The 17941-nt window shown below is 39.1% G+C and overlaps 1 protein-coding gene across 5 annotated transcripts in view; it reads right to left on the reverse strand.

Moving 5' to 3' along the window:
- WDR7 (WD repeat domain 7) overlaps positions 1-17941 on the reverse strand; it is a 353598-nt gene that overhangs the window by 271896 nt on the left and 63761 nt on the right. For all 5 annotated transcript variants that reach the window (XM_049619906.1, XM_049619908.1, XM_049619907.1 and 2 more), the window contains 2 exons: positions 14563-14758; positions 5244-5458 (listed from right to left, as the gene is read on the reverse strand). In XM_049619906.1, the coding sequence (XP_049475863.1) occupies positions 5244-5458; positions 14563-14758 (411 nt within the window). The remainder of the gene's footprint in view (positions 1-5243; positions 5459-14562; positions 14759-17941) is intronic.

Here is a 17941-nt window from a genome sequence, read left to right on the forward strand (position 1 = left end):
TGCTGACCTTTGCTTCCTTTACAAAATTTTTTTTTCAAGTTATATGTGTAACCAACGCCATTGTAGGTTACTGGCCCAAGGTCACCCACAGGTAGCATGTTACAGACATAACTGAAACACAGATATGCCTGTCACCAGAACCCAGGTTCTTCACCACTCCTTTGAACTGCTTTTCAAAAATGAAGCAAAGGCTGTTCCGTGGAAGAACAGTATCTACAAACTTGCTGTTAATAATGCCGTCCTCTGATGCAGGGTTCAACCACCTATGACCTAGATGCCAATCCAGCCCGTTGCCTATTTGTGTAAATAAAGTTTTATTGGAAGCCAGTCATACTCATTCATTGGCCTATTGTCTATGGCTGCTTTCACACTACAATGGCGGGTCTGAATCACTGTGACAGAGATTGAATGGCCCACAGAGTCTAAAATGTTTACTGTCTGGTGCTTTATAGAAAAAGTTTGCCAATCCCTGTTCCAACCATCTGTCTTTTAGGTTCATCACTGGCAACCCTGAGGATGATAATAACGAATTCACCTATCTGCAGTAAGAATTAAGGAAGATGGCATATCTGGAATACTCTAATGATCAGGCATCCCAAAATATGCACTATGGTCTAATCCAGGCTCTGTACTCCAGCATTTGTTTGGGGCGGGCGGGCGGGGGTGGTGGTGGAATCCCATCCCTACTCTATCTCACTATCATTCCACTTCTTTCTTGGAAGATTTTTGCTCCCCTTGCATACATTCCATCTCCCAACACTCCAAACAAGAGGCAGATGTCTCCTATCACAACCAATCTCAAAGCCTAGTCTGTGAGTTGTTTGTTTCTGTTAACAGCTCCGCCATTCTCCCTTCAACCAGGCTCGGAGCTCTGAAATCGTCTTACAGGTCTCAACTCTTCCCTATTTATTGAAGTCCTATCTATTCAACCAACACAACAGCCTCCAAGTCATTTCCTCTTCAACATTTCTTCTACCTAATCCTATCCCAGTTCCCACTGCCTCTCACCTAACAGCCTCACAGTTCATTTCCCACGGCAATAAGTGTCCTACACATAAATGTCAGACATGGAAAACTATTTCTTAAACAAAGATCTCCTTTTAAGACTGTTCAGTATCGTATTGTTTACCCACTGAGGTAAGTCCTCAGCTTTGCATTCAGATAGATTCCACAATATGATTCCAATCTATACCTCCAAACCAACTTCACACGAAATTTCCTGGGTATTTTCTATGCTTCACATACTACATAAAAGCTCTGAAAATAAAAATATGAGAAACTCAGCTCCTACCCTCAAGAAGCTCAAAATCTAATCAGACACACATAAAGAAAAACAAAAACAAAAAATATCCCTTACAAAGTAAAGTGTTTTATTTTAATTTTTTTAACGTTTATTTATTTTTGAGACAGAGAGAGACAGAGCATGAATGGGGGAGAGTCAGAGAGAGAGACACAGAATCCGAGACCAGCTCCAGGCTCTGAGCGGTCAGCACAGAGCCCGACGCGGGGCTCGAACTCACGGACTGCAAGATCATGACCCGAGCGGAAGTCGGACGCTTAACCGACTGAGCCACCCAGGTGCCCCCAAAGTAAAGTGTTTTAAGGAAAGGTCGGAACAGGAACGTGTCGAGCACAAAGAGAATGCAAGAACTAATTCTGCCACCAGGGGGCAGAGAGGAGAAGTTTGGGAATGGCTTTGCTATCCTCACAGGAGAGGGATTAAAGAAGCAAGGAGAGAGGAAAAGAAACATAGGATATAGGATGCAGGATGTCTAGCATTTCTCAGCCTTTTCTCTCCAGAGCAGTGATTTTAAACCAGAGGCAATTTTGCCCCACTTGGGGCATCTGGCCATAGCTGAAAACATTTTTGATTGTCACAACTGGGCAAGAGAGGATGCTAGATATTTGTGATGGGTAGGGGAAAAATGATTCTCAACATCCTACAATAAACAGGACAGCCCCCCCTCCCCCCCACACACACAATAAAGAATTATCCAGGGGCACCTAGGTAGCTCAGTGGGTTAGGTGTCTGTCTCTTGATTTCAGTTCAGGTCATGATCTCTCAGTTTGTGAGTTTGAGCCCTGCACCGGGTCCTGTGCTGACAGCATGGAGCCTCCTTGGGATTCTCTGTCTCCCTCTCCCTCTGCCCCTCCCCGTTCGTGTGCGTGCGCACTCTCTCTCTCTCTCTCTCTCTCAAAAATAAACATTAAAGGAAAAAAAAGGAGTTATTCAGCGCAAAATGTCAGCAGTGCTGAGGTTGAGCAACCCTGCTCTAGAGTCATAAGGAAAAAAAGTAAAGGAGAGGGTCCAGCTGACATAATTGCAGGACACGCTGGAATGCTGACAATACAGACACAGCAAAGGAGAACGAGTTATGCCTGGACGAGCTTGCTCGCCACATCCAAAGGGGAGAATACAAAACTGGGCAGAGGGCAAAGGTGATTAATAAAGGTTCCGCGTCTAAGGCCACACGAACAGGAACAGATCTGGTCGTCAAGCCAAGACAATCAACTGTGAGGGAAGGGAGAAGACCTGGGCAAAGAGGCTGAGGCAGAGGCCATCAGCACTTCCTGCCACACAGCACCCAATTCAATACGCATTTACTGCACAGCTGCTACTAGATGTCAGGAGGGAAACAGCAATAAATAAGTCACAATCCCCGCCTGCGAGAAGGCTGAATTTCAGTGGGGAGAATCAGAGAGGCTGGTAAGTGATTACCATACCAGGGAAATTAAGATACACGCCATAAGAGAAACACACAGGGGTTTGAATACACACATCTTGCAAAACTTTGAGGCAGCCATAAACAGTAATTTCACTTCACAACCTCTGGCTCTTCCAGTGAAAGAAAAGAATCAGAGGAAAGGAAAGCCCCCATCTTTGTCTGCGAGGCTCCGCGTGTCCGGCATAATTAACAAAATTAGCGATATACAATACGTGTTACTCCAAACAGCCCAAATGCCAACACTAGTCTAACAAGGAAAAGGTAGGACTCTTTCTATAGGGCATTCCCTTAGAGATTTTGCTTTCCATTGAGAGACCCACGAAGAAAATTAGTTCCCATATCCTAGAGTCAATCCTGCACCCCTGACACGCTCTTAGTTATGTTTTGTTTTTTTAAACTTTGGGTGGGTTTTATTTCTCCTGAGATTAGGAAGCCATCCAGAGGACAGCTCTTCAAATATTCCCCTCAGAAGGAGCCTCAAACTCAACATGAGAAAATAGTTAGAGAAATCCCTAATGGTCCAGCCAACATACATTTTTCATAAAGTGATTACCCTCCCGCAGCCTCAGCTTCCTAAGCCTTTCCCCCCTTCTGTAATTGTTTTCCTTGTAGGCCAGGCAACAATTACCACTGCTACAAGACTGAGGAGGTTCACAAGCAATATATTTTACAATACATAAGTGTAGTGTCTCTGATATCTGCTGCTTTTATCACTAATTGCGCCATAAAATGCGCTATTAAAACAGGGACAAACAAGATTGTAAAAATCACATAATGGACCATGACCACTTACAAAAGCCATTCATAAATGTTAACCGTACCACTTATTTTTCTTTAATTTTCCAGTCGTATAATGATTTTTACAAATTTTTACTTCTAGGGGATACCAACAAGAAAAAGAATACATTTGAAAATTCTATGACATACATACTTACCCTTGCATACACTATTTTATAAACTGGCATAGAATTAAAAATTAAGTGGAACATCAGACAATGTGCTATGAACACTGAACTCCTAGGGACATCTACGTGATCTCTTGAAAGAAATTATAAGCATGGCAAATACGTTTAAGCTGTGATTTCTATTCAAACTTCACAACACAGGCCGGGAAGCATGAAAGAAAGCGCAGAAGGGTTTCACAATTCTGACCTACGAAACATACAATACAACAAAGCCAATAAAGCATTTATTTCTTGGGGAAGGACAGAGTGATCAAATATGACTGCCAATTACCAGAGGAAATGGGCCACTGGAACCACCTATAGTAATTCCTGTGTCATCAGCACTCAGTGCTCATTCATGGGCAAATTTTCAAGTTTGTAGATGAGCCTTTCAACCTGTTCATTATTTATCTACGTGTCTACCCATTAAAAAAAAAAAAATAGCAATCCAGAATGAGAGAGAATGAAAATAACAGCATCTGTGCTACCCACTAACAATTCTAATGAATACTTAGATGCACCCAGGAATTTTAAGTTGTGGCTCAGATGAGATGCTAATACTGTCTCTCAGTTTCACGCAGCCACTACCAGAGACAAGCGAGTTCTAACAGTACCACAGAACATAAATACCACAAACCAAACAGTGGTTAGCCTCTATAAAACTAAAGACAAATAACCAATTAATGAATTCGGATTATTTGTTCTTCTTTTACGTAGGATCATCTCCTGTTAACTCAAGAAGTAGCTGATGCCTTCATGTGAGTATCAGCAGGGAAGGTGTGATCCAGCTTGGGTCCTGGCCAGCACTGGTGCTTGAACAACCTGGCCCTACCTATTCCCGAGTATCCTCTAAAATCCTTATAAATGGGCCAACCTTACTAAAATCAGAGCGTGCTTTTCAAACAAAGGAGCAGCCACAATTAGAAACATCTTAATTGTACCTAAATCATGATTTTTTTCTTCTGCCGAGAGGTAAGAGCCAGTGCTCAATCTTTCAACAGGAAGACTGTCAGAAAACCGAAAGCCAGATTACATGATAAAGGTTCACTCTAATTTCAGAAATGGAAGTCACTTAATTCCGTAGAAATCATTTTAAACTATTTTTTAATTTTTTTTTAACGTTTATTTATTATTGAGACAGAGAGAGAGAGAGAGAGAGAGAGAGAGAGAGAGAGAGAGAGAGAGAATGAGCATGGGAGGGGCAGAGAGGGAGAGAGATGCAGAATCCAAAGCAGGCTCCAGGCTCTGAGCTGTCAGCACAGAGCCCGACGTGGGGCTCGAACTCACAGACCATGAGATCACGACCGGAGCCAAAGACAGACGCTCAACCAATTGAGCCACCCGGGCGCCCCTCATTTTAAACTATTTCAAGTGGTGAGAATAACTTCCTTTTTCAAAGTGCCAAATACATGAAGTGTGCTAAAACAAGGCTGGATAGGCCTAAATAAAAACCAGAAGCTTATTCGTCATCCATGTCTTCTCCCCAAAGTTACTGCATAAGACCTGCCAAAACTGTGCTATGAAGTGAAGTTGAATGGGAGTCTACACACACGGGCCCACATACCACACTTACTTTGTCAGATGCCTCGGAAGCCAAGAGGTTAGTTGCAAGAGTCTGGAGCTTATGATGGGCCATGTTTTTAAGAGCAGCAAGACTACGCCGGGTCATAGCCTGCTTGAGGTTGATGGCTGGGTGACTAAGTGAGTCAGCCGCAGCGGGAACTGCTTCATCACAGGCATTCAGTATCTCTACGGCGGTTATCCCCATCACGCAGCGATCCAACGCGCCTGGAAGACGTAGACATTCACCATCAGCACACGACACTATAAACGCTCCAAACGGTTTTTTAAGGAAAGAAAACACATAGACGTTTTCCATGTGGGAATATTTTTATCGGTGCCTCTCAGAAACATTTTCTTGTACTTTCCTCCTCGAGGGACCTTCCACATGGCATTACCTTAACCGTTTCTTCTCCTGTAATGAATGCCCCGACCACAACTTCCCAGTATAGTCAAGTTCAGAGCCAATACCTTCAACACCTTCTCCCCAGGCTTTTTCCACGGTCTTCCTGATACTCCACACCATTACTCTACTACAAATACCAATTTCTATGACTTCAGCTTCCTCTAAGCTGTCTATCCATTTTAAACAAAAGAACTAAATTTTGCTATTCTTCTCATGTTTTCTACTTTAATAATTCCTGGAACTTCTCTTTCTCTGGCAAATATCCACAAAACGGGGAAAAACTATGACTTCCCATTTTGTCTGATGTCTTGACTCTTACGGTTCACACCCGATCAAAAGTTCCTCTGTGTGTTTGTGAAAATAAATACTAGTCCAACTTGTAACCACTTCTTCACTTGGCCATTCTTTCCATTCATCTCCATCTATGCACTTTGTGTCTCAGAGCACAACTCCATCCTATAAAGCAGACAGCTTTTCTGTATACCGTTTTGTACAGCACATAGCATCAGGCCAGGCAGACAAGGGTTTCATTGCATGGATTTGTATATAATCTTCTGGAGACTATAATAATGACAGTGAAATGATGATGAAGTTTATTTGGATTCACTGGGCATTCCTCTAGAGTCTTCTAAAAGAGACAAATCAATTTCGAAAAATAACAATAGCGAACACCCAGAAACTTAAATGTCAGCAAAATACAAGATTGCTACTATGTTTTTGAGCTGGTACCCAAACACCCAAACACAGATTCTAGTCCCAGTGTTGAGTACTTATATACATGCCGCTTAAGTTTGCACCTCCTGGCCTAAAGAGCTTAACTTCTGACTCACTGTCCCCTTTCCATTAGCAGTCCTGGAATTAATTCTTGGTGATTCTAGTATTAACAGAAATCAGTGTTTTACTAGCCAATTCACTGAGCCTTAACCAATACATTTTGAAAGGCAAAGCACAAGAAGGAATTGTCACCTGAAACTTTTTGTGTATGTGTGAAATGGAGAGTGTGTATAATCTAACAAGATTTAGAAGTTCAAAAATGCTTGAAAATCACCAGCACATATGATTTTTCCACACATCCCGATCTCTTGGCTGAGTTCCTCTACTCCAATAAACTGTGTCCTACACTCAACCACAGCCAATGGTCATATTATAATCCTATTACCAATAAATAAATCCCAACGTGATCCCAATTTCAAAAATGCCACTCTCTGATAGTAGCTCCCATTCTTCATTTCAACCCTGTGATCCAATGATTCTTGTTCAGCACTGATGCCAACAATTCCATTAACCTCGCACACTTGCACTGTCTCTCACTTCTCTCTATCCCGTAAAGTAAAATTCCATCGCCCATCCACATAACCACAGCTCTGTCCTCATCGTGCCTCCTTGGACTAACTGAGCAAACTCCAACATTGACTAAATCCAACTTTCCACCTACTCTACACCTGTACAATGACGACAGATATGAATGGAAAACGTGCTGAAAGACTCCCTTGAAATTCACAATCACTGATCTCAAGGGGCTCTCAATAGTGACCACATTTCCACAGATCTTTCATTTTCCCAGTTAATTATTTCAGACCTTTCACTCCTCCCATCTCTAACACTCCATTTCCTGCCCTCAGCTGGGCAAAAAAGTTTTGTTTCCCATTTCATTTACAAACAAGCAATTACGAATTAAGTTCTACCAGCTCCCACCACCATATCTCCTCTCACATTGCACTATAATTGCCACATGAACTATCCAGACTCCTACCTAACACACTTGTAGCTCAAACTCCATCCCTCTCTTGTCTGCCCATGGACATCATTTCAGCAGTCCTCCCTTTTCCCTTCATCTATTTTCCCCACCTACTGGATCATTCCTACCAGCATATAAGCATGCAATTATTTCACCTGTTTAAGCGCGCGCACACACACACACACACACACACACACACGACCCAATACCCTTCTCCAGCTGGTATCCCATTTTTTATAATCATCCTCCAAAGAGCTGTCTATCTTTGCTACCTCCAAAGTCTCCTCCTCCCATTTTCCTTTGAATTTAGTCAAATCACATTTCACCCAAAACATGCACACAACCTATTCTCCATGTTGCTACAGCCAATATTCAGTTCTCAGTCCTCATCTGACTATCATTTACTATCAGCAGGTCTTGTTCTTCCTCTCTACTCCTTGAAACACATTTTTTCATTTGGTTTCTAGGCAACAACACTCTTCATTTTCTTCTTCCTCCTGACAAGTCCATTTTAGTCTCCTTTGCTGGTTTCCTCCACATCACAGAAATATATCTAAACCCTGGAGGGACCCAATCATTATCTACCTGAATCCTCTTGGTGATACATCCAGTGTTATGACTGAATATCATCCATATGCTAAGAACTCAAATTTACATCAACCACTCTGATATCCCTAACTTGAAGTCTTGACTCATTTATACAATTTACTAATCAACATCTCTACCTGAATGTCTAATATTCAACTTAATATAAAAGTAATTCTTGGTCTTTCCAAAATCTACTCTTCCCATTGTCTTCTCAATGTCTAAAAATGAATTCCATCCTTTTGAGTTGCTCATGATCGAAACCTTGGAATAACCTTTAACTCAACCCATTCTTTTAAGCCCCTCATCCAACTATCAGCAAATCCTGTTAGCTCTCCCTTCAAAATATACCCAGAATTCAACCACTTCTCACCAACTCCACTGCTATCGCTCTGGTGTAACAATCCATCATCTTTTATTGTTTACAGGCAATAGCATACAAGCTAATCTCCCTGCTTCCACCCTTGAACCACCTTCAGGCTATTCTTGAAAAAAGGCAAGAAAATTTAATAGTGAGCACAAAATCTACATCAATTAAAACCAACTCAGAACTGACACAAATTTTCAAAATAGCAAAGACAGTAAAAGTTATTGAAATTTGTATTCTAGATGTTCAAAAAGTTTGAACAAAGAGACACGTTAGACAACAAAAGACCAAAATTAAACTCGTAGAGATGAAAACTATACTAGATGGGAATAATGGCAGATTAGACATTGCAGAAAAAAGACTAATAAACCTGAAGACCTAGAATAGAAACTATATTAAAATAAAACACAGAATAAAAATAATTTTAAAAATGAAAAGACAATGTGCAAGCTGTGGGAAATTTCAAGTAGGCTAGTAAACACATAGCTGGAGTCTCTAACGAGAGGAAAGAGGGAAGGATCGAAAACATATTTGAATAAATAATGGCCAAAAAAGTTTAAAAATCCACTGAACACCACACACCCACATATCCAAGAAGTATGACAAACCCTCAGCGCAAGAAATATGAAGAAAACTATAACCCAACTGCTCAAAATCAATAATAAAGAGAAAAATTTTAAAGCAGTTGGAAAAAAACTGACATAGCACTTATAGGGGAACAAAGTTAAAGGTGACAGCAGATTTCTCATTGGAAATAATGCAAGCAAGAAGGCAGTGGAGTGTTAAAAGGAAAAACAAAAAACAAAAAAGAGCTGTCAACCTAGAAGTCTACAACCAGAAAAAAATATCTTAAAAACGAAGATGAAACAAAGAGTTTTTCAGACACACAGAAGCTGAAAGAATTCATCACCCATAGACCTGCACTACAAGGAATAAATATTAGGCAAAAGGAACATGATTCCAGATAGAAACCTGGAGCTACACAAAGCAGCAAAGCACAACAGAATGATAACCACACGGGTAAATATTCAAGACTTTGCTTTTATTATGCACATTTCCTTAAAAGAGACTATTTAAAGAAATAAGCAGGGGTGCCTGGGTGGCTCAGTCGGTTAAACGGCCGACTTCGGCTCAGGTCACGATCTCGCGGTCCGTGAGTTCGAGCCCCACGTCAGGCTCTGTGCTGATGGCTCAGAGCCTGGAGCCTGCTTCGGATTCTGTGTCTCCCTCTCTCTCTGCCCCTCCCGTGTTCATGCTCTGTCTCTCTCTGTCTCAAAAATAAATAAGTGTTAAAATTAAAAAAAAAATAAAAATAAAAAAATAAAGAAATAAGCAAATAGAAATAATATTCCAAATGAGTGAAAACCATAAGCAACAATATATATGATATAAAAGATAGAGTGGTAGACAGTGACCCAATTATACTTGAACAGAATATTCTTCTTTTTCTTTTAATGTTTATTTACTTATTTTGAGAGAGAGAGAGAGAGCAAGCAGGAAAGGGGCAGACAGACAGGGAGAGAGACAGAATCCCAAGCAGATTCCATGCTGCCAGCACAGAGCCCAGTGCAGGCCTTGAACCCACAAACCAAACTGTGAGATCATGACCTGAGCCGAAGCCAAGAGGTGGACACTTAACCAACTGAGCCACCCAGGAGGCTCTAGAACTATTTTTAAATATAAAGCAACTGGTCTGTGTAAAATAAAGGAGATAAACACAAAGGTAGGAGTGTGCCACATTGTGAAGAACCTTGATTTAAAGGCTACAGGAAATAAATTATATGTTTTGTATTTTTTCATTAAGACAGTGCATGATCCAAGTGTTGTTGTTGTTGTTGTTGTTGTTGTTGTTGTTTTATTTCCTAAGATTTATTGGCCAGCAGAGTACGGGATGGATTAGAAAGTAGAAAAAGAAGACAGGAAAACCAATAAAGCTAGCATATGTGTAACAAAATACAGCCCTAAGTTAGAATAATACAATGGAAACAAAAAAGGAAGCTGAGGGGTACCTAATGGGAAGGACAGCAATCAAGGACAATTGTCCAGAGGGCTCATGGGGGGGTGGGGGAATGGTAGCAAAAACAGCCATATTTCCACTATAACAACCTCTTTCTTCAAAATTCCAGAGTACACCATCCAAAGGAAGAAAAGAAACTCTGATTATACTTAGCTTTACCAAGATTTTAGAAAGATGCCATTTTTTTCTTAACCATTTCATTCTTTGGGTCTTTGCCTGTCCAGTTGTATCTTTTGTAACAGAATGAAAAACAAAACTGTAGGAGATATAGAAAAGTGGATGGTGCTATGCCACATGTTGTGAAATGTAAAATCTAATCTCTACTGTATTAAATACTGCAGGCAAATAGTGAAAATGTGAAAAAAAATACTTGCTACCAAACTTTTCTACTAATAACAAAAGATTGGGCTGAAGTACCACCTCCTGATTCTCTTTGGTAATTTTGGTAACAAGACAAAACTATCAATTTAAAGAAATGAAAATATTAAAAGGAAAATATTTATAAAAATTACAGACTAAACTGCATAAATTTATTATAAACCCATTAGAGATACCATAAACTCACCAACAGGCAAATGTTTTGCATAGGAAGTTTACATAACAGAAGTACACATTACCAATGAATTTAAGAAAATTTATGCCATCTTATAATAAAATTGACAATTTTAAGTAAATAAATAAATTTAGTAATTTAAAAACTAGTCTGAAGCAAGAACAGCACATACACTAAGGCTTTACTTGTGTGAAAAATCTGATTCTTTGACACCTATGTTTTTGGTTATCCAAGCTTTACATATGTTTTTCAATAGACACGAATATACATCAGTTCCTAATTCTCTGCTATCTTTTATTAGATAATTAAGTTTTTTTAAGTGATTTTAATGCATATTTGATAAAGTAAACGCAAAAAACAGGAATATTTCAGAAAACTCATAGAGAAAATAAATACAAAGAAAAAAGATAAAAGAACAAAGTAAACTGACTTGACTCCTACGCTAACTTCTAACATTTGGCAAGCACTGCTGGCATTTGCATCTGAACGAGAACCCCAATAACTGTCCCCGCGGAAAGAGGTATATGACGTGAGAATCACTTTTGTTATGTAACAAAGACGATCAAGTGGTAACTGGTAACTGCCAGAGAAGAAGCTCTTGTAAAATCAGTCATTACTTACGGCCTCCGCTGCCTCCCAGACAGGATTCTGACCTTGTCAAGGGCCTGTGGGGTTGACATGACACACCCCCTGGGAACACCACATGTGAAGAACGACAGAGTTGGTCCCTGACGCGCACAAACAGCTCCAGGCAGAAGCAGCCGCCATCTAGGTCAGCGGGCCACCTTTCCTAAGTTCCTAGGTAGAAGCCAAGAGGTCCAGCTGGCCAAATCGTGTTGCCAGTCATTTGGCTAATTTTCTAACTATCCAGAGATGTGGAAGTAAAATGATTTCGCCAGCCTTCACATCACCATGACCTGTTATTGCACATAATGAAGACGGCACAAGTAAAGAACAAAAGACTCCGGACGTCTGTCGTTCTAGTGAAATTTTAATTTACTAGCTTCAACTTCATGTCATTAGGAAATAAAATACTAGAAATAAAAAGTACCCATTTGGAGGGAAAAACAACTAAAAGCAAATGCTGCATAGAAGTATAAAGACATTTTTAAAAGGTTTAAAGCTAGAAAGATCAGTAAAATTCAAAACAGCCGACACAAAATTGCACACTACATACGAGGAGTTTTAGTGTGATATAGCTTCACTGCTAAAAATACATCCCCAAAATGCTAAGAAGAGGGGATAAACTATCTCATCGGAGTTTAAATACATCTCATCCATCAAACCTTGGCCGAATCTGATTTATTTGGCTTCATTTTTTATTTATTTAATAAATAAATAAATTTAATAAATAAATAATGCCAATACCTTCAGGATGTGCCATACTGACTCCCTAGGGACCTTTATATCACTAGCTAAAGCCTGAGCAGCAAGGAGGAAAAAGAAATGTATACCTCCTATTATGGTTAAATCCAAAATAAATTCTGCCTCTTTATCTTTTAAGAATGCCACATTGACTGACTGTTTCCCTAAATCCTCTTGAAGGTAAGATAATTATGAAGTTTCCACATTATATATTGTGTTTAATCTAACGTGGGCTTAATTATACTAAACTGGTTGTAAAAAAAAACTTCCTCCAGTATACCTATAGTTACGGGCTACCTGTCATCTCTTTCTGGGAAAATTACCGGAAAAGTTACTATGCCTTTCAGTAACATCTTATTTGTAACAAGTATGAAATTAAAGAATCTGAAGAATTTCATACTCGTTACAAATATATTTAAAATATCTGACATATTCTGGTATCAATTATTTAAGTATCTGAAAAATTCAGAAAATTAAATTCTTTTCCTTTATAATAATTTTTAAAAGTCCTATACGAGTTTACCACACTCTTGCATTTGTGCTATATCAATTGTTAATTTAATATTTATAGTATTTTAAAATAGTGTTTTCTGGACGTCAATGCTACAAGAACTTAGTCTCTTTAATATTAATTCTCAAAGTATTTCTGAATGGAGGTAAGATCACATTCCCAAGTTCAACAAAGTAACAAGGAAAGCAGCTTGTTTGTTAAATAACATTAATAGCAAATATAAACACGTGTATGCATGCACACATAAATCTCAAGTACACAAACATTCATATACACACATTTAGATTCTGTCTACTATACGCTAGGTAAATGTTACCTCATTTTATTCTCCCAGAAATACTATAAAATAGGAACTATTATGATCTTCGTTTTACTGAGACAAAAGTCCAGTAAAGTGCAGCAGATCACATTATTAGCAAATGGTCAATCCTAAATTCAAACCAAGCAGTCTGACTCCAAGCCCAACACAAACCTGGCAAACTTCGTTTCTGGGGCAGACAAAACCAGAAAGCATGAAACAGTGCTTCTCAGCAGATAGGATGTAACAAAAAGGAATACAAAGACACAAAGTTACATACGTAGTATGCCAGCAATTCTGTCTCCAAAAATGCACGGAAACAAGGCCAGAAAGAAATGTGCCAAAATGTCAACACTGACCACTCCCCAATGAGATCTGAGCTCATCTCTCTTCTTTTCCACTACGTTGGAGCTTTTGATTTTTGACAGAAAGTATGACCCTCTTTTACAATCAGAGAAGAAAGAGAAAAGTAAATGCGAAAGCAAAGAAGTCTGACACTCTTCAAGAATGCTCCCTCTTTGCCAAGATAGCCTGGGCGCTACACGTAAAGACAAGGACTGTAAATAAAAGACTGCTGAGTACTTGGTACTTGTTACAGAAAGACTCAACAGAACTCCCTACTGCCCCAGTAGGAGCACAAATATGGATACAGCCTACTTTGGAAAAGGACTATTTAAAACAAAGAAAGGGGAAGAAAACAAAACCGATTGGTTGAAGTAGTATATAGTACACAACTAGGTATATAAAGAAAGCCTTTAATTACTGATAGCTCATGATTTAAAGTAGCAAAAGTGGAATCAAATGTGTTTTTAAGGCCTACAGCAGTAAGCATTTAGTTACACACTTGAAAATTTCCCAAGGAAAACCGTAAGATTCTGTGTATAAACATCATATATAATCGTGTGTACTTGTAAGCTACACATTACTTGTTCTATATTATGCCTCACACATAAATTTTCTGAAACTTGAAATCTTAAGTGAGAGATCTTGAAACGTTCGTTTCAATCACCTCCCATAACGAACAGTTTCATACTGCTTTTCTGCCGTTTCAATAAGAGAATTTTATCTTTTTCCACGGTTTCCGAACTCGATACAAAAATGGTCCCTTAATCTTGGTCACAATTTACCTCATGAACTGTACAGAAATCACTTATTTACTTGTCTGTATGTCTGTCCTAATCTGTACATCGTCTTCAATTACATTCCTTCAAAGATCCGTGAACTCCTCTGCAAGTATTTGGCACAGCACAACAAACAAGAGGGCATTTAAACAGTTCCTTGTTTAAACAGTTTAAACTGTTTAAACAGTTGATAATCATGAGAACACTTAGAAAAAGCAGTGACCGGAAGTAAACGGGGCAACTTTTTTTTTTTTTTTTTTTTTTTTTTTACATTTCAGGGCTTTTTCCCTCATATAGAAGATTTTTTAATTTCCAGGAAATCAAAGACACCCATTGGATTTTCCAGTCTATCTCTTCACATTTGTGCTTACCAGTGTCCATTTGCCAGACGTACACCGAGCCATCTGAACATCCCACTACTAGGTAATCATCAGAAGGCCTCCACTTGATTACTTGAACAGGGAACAGATGACGAGATGCCAGCATAATGCATTTTTTCTCTCGCAGACTTAGGAGTCCTACTGAGTGGTCACTGGCTACAGAGCAGATACAGTGCTGCACTCTTGCCTAAAAAAGAATATACCTTCATTACACTTAGATTAAATTCAGGATAAAATGATCTTGTCCTCCAAAACTTAAACCAAAAGTAATTATCCATTCACCACCGCTGAAAACCAACCACAATATTAGGTTGTGTTGAAAAGCGTGTTCCTTCACATTATACATAAAACACCCAGATCAACCGTGACAACACTTTAAAAAAAAAAAGAAAAATTGCTAAATTAATCCTAGATTAAAGATGGGAAGAGATGCCTTGGAAAATCTCCTGTTCAAATGTGAAGATGACCTTAACTAAAATGATTGCTGTACAGGCGCGGGGAAAGCTGGAAAAAAAATTGATCTGTTATTATGCGTTCTCTTTCCACACTGTGAACTTTCCTTTGTTAGCTGCTGGAGCAGGCTCTCTGCAGTGCTTCTTTCTGTGTGTGACTCTGTCATTTTAGACCCATGTTCTTCCCTGCTCCTTTGCTCGAAAACAATACCCTCCCGGTCCCTCTGCCACAATCATTCCTTTCAAGAGCCACAGATATTTTGTATTTTCCGTACATGGGCTTCGCAGCTTCTGTCTGTAATATCAGCAGGTGCACCACCCCAACTAACACACAATGGCCAATTAAACACTCTGCTGTATATTTTCTGCTCGTCTCTAGTTTTTGCCCTTCAATTCCTTTTAGGACAGGATGGAATATAAAGAGTCAAAAGAAAGACGGTAAAGACTTTCACCAGCAACACGGAACGGAATCCACAACCTAGATTATTTAAAATTAAGGCATTTCTATTTTTAAGACAATTTATGAGCTATTTAAAACCTAACCTTTTAGTGATTTATTGGATTATGCTTTCAGTTCACACTGAGGTGAGACCATCTGAAACAGCCACACATCATTGTATATATTGTGGCTAATATTGAGGATGAGAGGCCCACTGTACTACACGTATACATATCATCAATGGGATCCAAAGGAGAAACTTGTCAAACCTAACTGGGTTGGGCTTCGCCTAAACAGACAGACAGTCTGAACTAAGTAACAATACCGCACTGAGTGGTGTATCTCACTTAATGGGAAATGCTGACGTTGGGTGGCCAAATGTGTGCGGAAAACACAAGTTATGGTTGTTGACTTTATCCACAGAACTTCTAAGAACCTTTAACATGCTGATGTGACCAGAATTATCTCCACAAGGGGAATACAGTGTCACTCACCTCAAAGGTCATCTGACCGCGGCAATCTTTTAAGACCGAATTTAGGAGGAACAACATACTTTGGGAAAAGCTGCTGTAACTGGTTCCTTTCATGTTTTGGCAGCTAAGAAACTCAGGCCTGAGTTTTCTACCCATCACAGTGGGGGATGATGGGCACGTACTTCTGCATGTAGACTCAGCCGTCTCAACGTTCTGCTCTCAGTTTCTCATCATCATTTACCTTTATTTTTATCCTACTGAATAATGTTTGTTTGTAAACAACTTAAAATCAATTTTTGAATGAAGCAGAGCATTAACAAAACAAAGATAGTAAGATTTAACTACTTTGTTCTTAAATTCAGGTATGTTAATCTTTTATTGTTAGCTTTATTTGTACTTTTTGTTGTACAATAATTTAAACACTACACTCAGCATAGCAGGTGTTTACTAATTTAAAAGTTAAAAAATGAAGTTCAGAAAGAGTGTGTTATAAACCTTTATTAAAACATCATATAGAATTTTCCTAAAGAAGCATTTGTTAAACTTACTTATTTTGTGTTCCCTGAGAAGCATTCAACTGAAACGTAAAACATGATTTCTTTCTTAAAAAGACATTAAGGATTGAAGGGCAGTTGATTATGGCACACATAAATTAGCTGTATAATTAAGCAATGAATCAAAATAAAGTAGCAAACTACAAAAAAAAAAAAAATCCTTCAAATATGGCAACGTTAGACTAAAACTGGGTAAAAATACATATCACCAAGCCTTTATTTTCAGTTATTTCAGACCACATAAAATATTTATGAGTTCCACCAGGCATCCATTGCTAACCAAAGATAATAGACAGTTTAATACAACGGATGCTTTGCATTTCTACAGATCACCATTAGCAACGACTTTGTTTTTATCAAATATATCCATCATTCAACTTACAAAAAGAGATGGTGGCGACATTAATGGTCACTACTATTTTGCAACATCAATCTGCCAAAAAGTGGTCATTTTATTTCTCTCATCATAGGAAATAAATGTCTGCGGTGATCTTTTCTTCTATGTGTGATTAACTGAAAAGAATGCCTCCCATACAGTTCTTTTCATCTGTCTGCGTCCTTTAATCAGGCACCGATCTGCCACAGTGCTCATAACACCCGTCACTACTTGTGACTCTGCTACTTTGACTCACGAGCTCCTCACCTTTAAAACGAGTGATCGCTTAACCGGTGCCGTATACCTCACCAGCCTACTTGCTGGACCCCAAGTCCACAGTCATCTCATTGGTGTCCATACACACTCTTGTCATTCCATTTCAAAGAGTAAGGAAAATGAGGCATGAATTGGGGGTGAAGTCTGTTCAAAAACAGGTGAATCTTCATCAGTGTTCTTTACTATGTTTGGTGTTCCTCAGGTTATGATCTATTCTTGGTAGATCTCAATATCTGAGGGGACACAGAAGTCCTGACAACACTGACCTACACATTCTCTCTGCCAATGTCTTTTACTGTAGTTTATAAGCCAGCAGAGAGAAGACAGCAGACATCCTGCAAACAGAAAAGGCTTCCCCGTTCCTACGAGGAACCTGACCTTCAGCACCCACTCCCACGAGAAGTTTCACTGTTAGAACTTTCACCCTCTCCATTTACATGCAGGCAACTTCAACAATTCAAGAAAATGTAATCCATCCTCAAGAAAAGACCTAAAAGTTCTACATTATGTTATCAATCCTATTAGTAAAAACAATGGACAAAGCAAATACTAAATAAGAGCAAAGGATCTGTGTCTAAAAAGCAGACTATGTTATTTTCTGGAGGGAAAGTATAACCGTAATTCAAAAAATTCTAGCTTTTCATTTCTGTTTGATGCACTCTCTTCTAAGACATATACTCACATAAATATGCTTTAAAGAATAGTTTTGTTCCTCTTTCAAACAGTGCACTAGATGAAGTAGGCAAATGACATACCCCACCCACAAAAAAACCATGTTTGGCCCAAACAAACAAACAAAC

Source organism: Panthera uncia (genome assembly GCF_023721935.1).
Source record: "Panthera uncia isolate 11264 chromosome D3 unlocalized genomic scaffold, Puncia_PCG_1.0 HiC_scaffold_8, whole genome shotgun sequence".
NCBI lineage: Eukaryota > Metazoa > Chordata > Mammalia > Carnivora > Felidae > Panthera > Panthera uncia.